The 7425-nt window shown below is 43.5% G+C and overlaps 1 protein-coding gene across 1 annotated transcript in view; it reads right to left on the reverse strand.

The window, feature by feature from the left end:
• Positions 1 to 899: 899 nt before the first annotated feature.
• The window catches only part of LOC110654472 (NADH-ubiquinone oxidoreductase chain 2), a 12941-nt gene continuing 6415 nt past the window's right edge, over positions 900 to 7425 (reverse strand). Inside the window, exon 1 of the mRNA XM_058147601.1 lies at positions 900 to 7425. This exon is cut by the window's right edge and continues 6415 nt beyond it. Within this exon, the coding sequence (XP_058003584.1) occupies positions 5617 to 6261 (645 nt within the window). The 5' untranslated portion in view covers positions 6262 to 7425 and the 3' untranslated portion in view covers positions 900 to 5616.

Consider the following 7425-nt stretch of genomic DNA (forward strand, 5'->3'; position numbering starts at 1 on the left):
TGAGAGAATTGTTGATGCCACCGCACCGAGAAAGAAGAGTGGAATTAATGATTTTTGAAAAAGAGGGCTAGGTCTAGCCAAGGATTTAGTCCTTTTCTTTTGGATCTGCTACTCGACCCGTGTTCTGTTACAGCTTTGCCTAGCGCTTCGTCCGCTGAGAACATTCAATTCACTCAATCACTACTAAATGAAGTTGTAACGCTTTCCTTTCACTTTAACCCTACGCTGAAAGTGATTCTAAAGATTCTAAAAAAGATACCAAGCCGGAGATGGAATGTAAAAGCCAGGAATGGAATGAGTTGCGTGGCATGAGCTACTCGATCTCAGCTAACAAGGATAGAAAGGGAACCAGACTCATAGATAGGCGTTTCAAACTAACCAATAGGAAGAGGAATCAAACCAGCTCGACCAGAAGACTTCGAATTCTTACACCTACCTTGGATAGTATGAGCGGTAGAGCCTATCGCCTATCTATAGGCTATAGGATTCATACCTCCCTCCTGGAAATAAAAAGTAATATCCTTTTTCTGTACCATTTTTTCACTTCCTTAAAGGCATGTAGAAAATCTTCTTACAAAGAGGGTGGGTAATCCAACTACTCTTTAAGCATGACATATGGAAAAGACTTCACCTGCATTCATTAATTAATCAAATCACAAAGTGTCGAGCCTCCAGTTTAGTAAATTACAGAGAAAAAAAAGTCTAGTTTTAATTAGGATAGGAGCTCCTATAACAATAGAATAAGCAGTGCATTCAACAGATATGAAGTTAGGTTAGCCTTACTATCAGAACAGAGTTGGTTTGGAAAGAGATTCAAAGACTCGGCTACCATACCTCTCCTTTAGTCTTATAGTTTTCACTAGGACTGAGTCAGAGCACACAACAAGCAGTGAAGTCCACATCTTCGGCGCAAGAGCAGCTGCGGCTAGGAATGAGAAGGGCGATGGATTAGCTAGGGAACATTTCTGTGGACGAGCTGGTAGCTAGTTCCAGAGATCAATAAGGTCGACTTGCTATTGTTCGAAAGCAGAGGATATTCGTGCCCAAGCACGTGCAAGTATCGTGGCACACTTGCAGAAGCGGAATGGTCCCAGCCTCCGACTTTGATTTTAACCTTTGCATACGCGGAAAGAGTGCTTGAAGATGAAAAAAGGCCTGACTCATAATTATAATAAGGGGCGGAGATGGCGCCAGTCTTTAAATAACTCTAATTAAGCTATTTCCTCCACGGGGGCGAGGATGGTACTGAACTAGTCCCAATTTTAATTGAAATTGAATAATGCGTTCCTTCAGTTTAAGATGAATAAAGGGATTCGGGGCATTACCGTTCATGGGTGAAGTAAGGCCAGAAGTAAGAATAGCTAACTTTGCTTTAAGCTTTTATTTCCCTGGTCTTTATTTGAATTAAAGTAAAGGGCGCTTTTTAATTAAGAGTTAGAACTCTAAGATTAAGTCCAGTCTAAAATAGGGCACCCGCGAAGAATAGGCAGAAGATTCAGCCTAGTCTTTTTTGAGTGAATCCCGAAGCAGCTTACGCGCTCTCTCCAAGCAAAGGAGTTTTTTATAAAGGAGTTAAAAGTGGGCTCTCTCTTTTTCGAGTGGATTTACCTGTTGTAGATTGAAAGTTCCCCTAGAACTAGAGGGGTAATTCTCTTGATGAGGCGAAGGCTTTAACCTACTTAAGCTTGAAGAAAAGGGTCAACCCAGCTAGATATATACAGGATAAGTAGCCCATACTCTTCCTATGGAGAGGATAGGATGTCACTGGATGTAATGCCATTGGCCATTGTTCTTATCGGGATAGGCAGGCTAGCAAAAAATATTGTGAAATCTTCCCCAACAGAATAATTTCATATGTAAATGTTGGTCAATTCACTCCAACTGCCATAAAAAAAGTATCAAATGACTGTTTAAAACTGAGCTTCACTTCAATAATATACTTATCTCTTACGGACTTTCACAATCTTTTTAGGCTTAGGCTTGGATTAATATCCTAGCATATAACATCTAAATAGTCAATTTATAATTTATAAGCATAGTATTGAATAGGGGAATTCAAATGTTTAGAATCCCTTCCCTAACAGTTTAATTGGGATTTCTTTTTTTGATTGTAGGTAAGCTACCTCTTTGTTAGCGCAGCACCCTTTCCACCGCCCTTTCAATTCAACAGGAACCAACCTGCATTTTTTCTTTGGTGTAGATCCTTTATTGTCCTTTATTGAGCTATTGGCTCAGTAGCAAAATGAATAGAAGTTCTCGATTCAGCTTCCGACCTCAGGAAAAAAAAACCTCTTCATGCTCTTCCTTCTATCTCCTAAAAAAGAGTGCAGTTCCACCCGCGTTTGAAGGCGAGTTATTTGGAGCTTCATTCTCGCATCTCACATATTGGAAAAGGTAAACTTAAAATAAAAGAAAAGGGCAACTCAGTCAATAGACAAAGAAAAAAAGAATATGTTACCAAAAAAACAATCCAATGTTTGTCTTTCTAAGGATTGATTTTCCTTGTCGTAGTTCATATTCATATTAAAAAAGAAGAAGGCAGAGGTAAACTCCCCAACTCGATCAATGGGTGCTCATTGGTCTTCTTGAGACTCCCCAACTGCCGCAGCTTTCGATTGGGGGAGCCTCGAGCATCCAGTATATGACATTAAGGAGTATTCCCCAATGGAGTAGTCAACTCATAGAACAAGCATGTAAGCGAAGCAAGAAAAAGGCTTTCCATTTTTTTTTTTAGATTTTTTTTTCTGGTCAACGGTACACACTTCTCTTTTTTTAATTTTTTTATTCCATTCCCGGTGATCCTGTCACGCTAAACACAAATCTTTCTTTTCATTTTATATATCCCATGGGCGTATAGACGAAATAGAAATTTGAACTAAGTAGGTTTCGAAATGAAATAGCCCATTAAGTAGAGGAGTCAACGGCGCGCACACGCAGTACATGTGGCTCTTTGAATAAAAACTGTTGCTCTTGTTGGTATACAGGCCGGCTAATATAATAGTATGGGAAATATGGGAAAGAGGAGTAGACAATCTGGGAGGTACAGGCCCGGCCCGGCGCACGAAGCAGGAGGAAATCGGTACCCCGCGAGGCTGGCGAAGTCGGCACAAGAAGTAGGCGGAGTAGAGGCAGTTCAATAGCAGTTGTAGGGCACAGCACAGTAGTTGCTGTTCTCTTCTCTGTTGCATAGGCATAGATGGGGTAGGCAACTCAAGCAAGACAGAACTACAGAACTAACTAAGCAGTAGCCACCTGAAGACAGAAGAGCACCTGAATAAAGAGCCAACCACCAACCAATCGCCCTGTAGTTTTCTTCGCTGGAGCGCAGGTTTGGAACCCTATTTTACTAATAATAAGAAAGGGGCTTGTTGAAGCTATGAAGCATCTTAGAGTATTCCATTCCGTTTTTCAGCTGGATCCGGGCCTTGCTATTGTTCGGCCTGAAAAAACTGTATTTAATTTAGTAGACAGAGAGGGGCTTTTTTCGAAAGGCTATCAACGTATACGTATATAGATAGAGTGAGTGTGCGTGCAGGGTGTAGGTGTACCACTTACGAGAAAGAACCCCAAGTCAGTAAAGTAGTTAACCAAACACAAGTAAGTAGTTCGTCAGTCCTTCCTCCGACGCCTCCCGTTCATTCTTCTTCATTTCATCATGTTTGTTGTGTTGTTCCGTTTATAGGTCCCAAGCCCTTCTTAGAAAGCCCTCCTCCCTCTCCTTAAGTAAAAAAAAAAGAAGAATGCTGCTTTTTTTTCGAACATTGTAAGAACCTTTCTAACTGACACTCCAGTCATAATGCCACCCACGTCTTTTTTTTTTCTTTTGAACAAAGAGGCAAACGCCTGAATAATCCTAATTTTTTGTCCTTTTGATTTGAGTCCATAATGACTGGCAGGTTTCATTAATGAAAAGAAAAGCGGAGGCCCGCCATCTGCTAGCATTGTGGTTTGAAATCGATTCTTTATCAATGGCCCACCCTTTCTTTGAACCTTGTCAATGATCGAACTTAAAGATATGAACTGAGTGCCATTTGATGAGTAACTGAGAACAAGGGAGAGGGATATAGAAAGGATGAAGTAATGAAAGAGGAAGTCATTGCTAGTAGTAACGACTTGTTACGATCCATTGGTTCATATAGAATCCATGTCCTAGGTGTATCAAAAAACATTCTTTTCGCTAAGCGTATATAATAAAATAGAGTGAAAGAGTCCACCCCGAAACCAAGGGGGTACTAACTAACAGCTGAGTCCTCTCCGAACCGCAAGAGATAGTTGCCCATCATACGGCTCACCAACTTCACTTGCCTCTATGGGGGGCTCGCTCCGGGCAGGTTCGGATCACTTACAATACACAGCTCTACGAAGGAAGGGGTTGGGTTAGGAACGTTTTCAATATGATTTTTTTTCCCGTATTTGTTCTATGAAAAAATGCGAGACGAAAAAGGAACCCATCTTTTCGACCGGGAAATGCGAGTCTGTTTTGTCAACTTTCTCCATCCCCCTCTATCAAAATGATCAAAAAGGAACGTAGTCTTTCTTATTCCCGTGTTCGATCTCTTCCATCTCTGCCTCGCTCCTTGTCACCTATGTTGAAGAACCTGTAGAGAATGAAGAGGAGCCAAGGATCTTCCTCTCAACAGTGCTTCTCGAGGCTCCACTCTCCCCCCTGAATAAGTAAGGCCTCCTTAGCCTGGGGGGGATAAGGAATAAGGATTGAAGCCCCTTAGCTCTGCCAGGCACTGGACAGGGGTTAGCTCTGTAAATGTGTAGAGCCAAGTGTAGTGTGGTATAGTAGTAGGCACTTCTAGGCCCCTTCCCGGCTACTGGATCACTCCAGTGCTTTGGGTACTACGGACCCTCTGCCATCCATTGCAGCAGAGCCGTTTCATGAGCGGGGGGGCTAAGCGCAGTTCTTTGAATCAAACGGTGAATGAAATCGATTTTTTTTTTAGATATTCAAATATAAATCGGATAGGATAGATGGATGGATCTATCTTTCTATTCATATATATTACTAAAAAAAAATGGATTTATATAGTTAAGTAGCGTAGCAAGAAGCCCCAAATCCTTGATTTGACCAGGAAAGACTGCACTGCTTTGGGCCCAGGAAGCGAAGGGAATGAGCTCGGCTGCTTCTCCTCCACACTTATTTTTCTCCGTGCCCGTTCCGCATGCGCTTCGCGCGCCATTGGCGCTTTGTTCTCCTCTTATTCTTCATTGGACGGTCCGGATGGACTTCGCCGTTCTTTCCCAACTAAAATAGAAAAGGTATTTTCAAATCGAGATGTCGATTCGTTTTCCGCCCCCAATGAGATGGGGAATTTGTAACCCCCTTTTTATACTTTTCTAATTTTTGGCCCTTCATCTTTCTGAATCGAGGCCCAGCCTGGCTCGCGTCGTTCCAACAACCGGCGGGGAGCATCTCAGTATACGATCGCGCGCAGTAACTGGGAGTCCTATTACACCTAAGGCCAACTTCAATTCACCAAACCAAGGTTCATCTCGTGTAGTGATTGTGGACTCGTACAAGGATATTGAGTAGACGTTTGATGTATCAGACTCGACCCTATCTTTCGTAGCATGCATTCCCATCCGTGTCGCAACTGATTCGGTAAGCTACGTGTCCGGTGCACGGAGAACTGCCTTCGGTCCCCCAAACTGACTTACTCGTGGCAACCTTCCGGCCGCCCAACGACCTATAACGCTAGTCACTACTCCCACTGGGGCTAGGAAGTAAGCCCCACAACCCAAAGCGGCGAAGAACAAATAGAATTTGCTACAAAAGCCGGCTAACGGGGGTATTCCTGCGTATGAGAACATAGTAATGGAGAAGGTAATAGCCGAAATAGGATTCGTTTTGGCTAGAGCGCCCAAATCCGCTATATATTTGACACGGGTTTGCCGTAATGCTAAAACTATGGCGAATGCATCTATCGTCATTAATGCATAAATAAAGATACCAATTAGTAGTGATTGAATTCCTTCTATGGTTCCACATGAGAACCCAGTACGAATATAACCTACATGTCCAATTGAACTATGAGCTAGAGGTCTTTTTACTTTCGTTTGGGCCATGGCGGCCAGTGCTCCTAAGATCATAGAAGCAATGCTGCAGAAAAAGAAGATTTGTTGCAATGTAGCTCCATAGGAACCATAAATAGAAACACGTGAAATATTAGCAAAAATAGAGATTTTAGGCGCAATAGAAAGGAATGCTGTAACGGGGGTGGGTGAACCCTCATAGATATCAGGTGCCCACATATATAGAGTCAAAAGAGATATGGAGTCCGAAGGGGAGGGGGGTTTTCTTCGGGGCTCGAGAGATGGAATAGATAGGGCCCCACAAGTTTTGAATTCGCCGCTGGGGAATTCACACGAAAGGGAACGAGGAATTTTCAACGAAAAAAGTGCTCTCTGAACCGAACGTGAAAGTAGTTTTCCATCAGACGGCTGTTCCCGTAACTCCACTCTCGACTTGGATTATATATCCAAAAAGGTCCGCTCTCGGCCATTCCACACGCTGCCTAGCGGAGGCGTGGTTATCTGAAGTGGATTCTCTCTTTTCTAGTAGATGCCGAACCTGCTGCCCCATTGACTAAGAAGGGGGCGGGCGCAGCAGCTACATGGACCCCTTCCTTTCTGTTGTTGCCAGCGCTTTCCCGGGCCGAGCCGGAATTCCTTATTATAAAGGGCAGGCAAAGCCCGAAGGCTGCTATCCCAATAGGCCAGCGAGGAGAGGGTCCGGCAAACCATCGCGGTCGAAAAAGCGTGTTCCCTTCAGATAACACGCACCGTAGACCATCCTCGGCCTTCTTCGTTTTCGATGAAAAACAAATCAAATCTCGATCTCCGAAAGCGTTTTCCTTCCCCCGCCTCCCCTCCTTCGTCGAGCCTTTCCTTTAATGGTTGGGGGAAGCATTCCCTTATCTGAACTTGGCGGGCATTCTTTCCAGCCTTATTCAAATAGGGGGGGGTGCTTTTGAATATAGGCTCAAACATGATTTGAAGGTCCTAGCTACGCCATGCGTTCAATACAAAATCTGGAAAGCTGCAAGGATGACAAAAAGAGGGCGCTTTCCTGTGTTGCACTGAAAAAAGAAGGACCTAAGAGAAAACACTCTTCTCTTAGGTTTCTTCCTCCCGCGCCCGCCGCCGCCCGGCCCGCGTTAGAGGGGAAAATTAGCAAAGCGAGAAAAGACAGAGGGAGGGAGAGCAGCATCTTATTCTTTTCGCGAGAACTTCCAGATCAGAAAAGCATTCGGAACGGGCTCCGCGTTCATTTCGTTGGCAGAAACGATCCAATCCATTCGGGGCTTCGGGGAACCAAAAAAAAAGTCTTTCGACTTGATTCATAGATAGAATCAATGATAGATAGACAAAAGATAGATGAACGAGATATCTTTTTTTTTCTCTAAAAAAAAAGAG

The sequence above is a fragment of the Hevea brasiliensis genome, chromosome 5 (genome assembly GCF_030052815.1).
Source record: "Hevea brasiliensis isolate MT/VB/25A 57/8 chromosome 5, ASM3005281v1, whole genome shotgun sequence".
Classification (NCBI taxonomy): domain Eukaryota; kingdom Viridiplantae; phylum Streptophyta; class Magnoliopsida; order Malpighiales; family Euphorbiaceae; genus Hevea; species Hevea brasiliensis.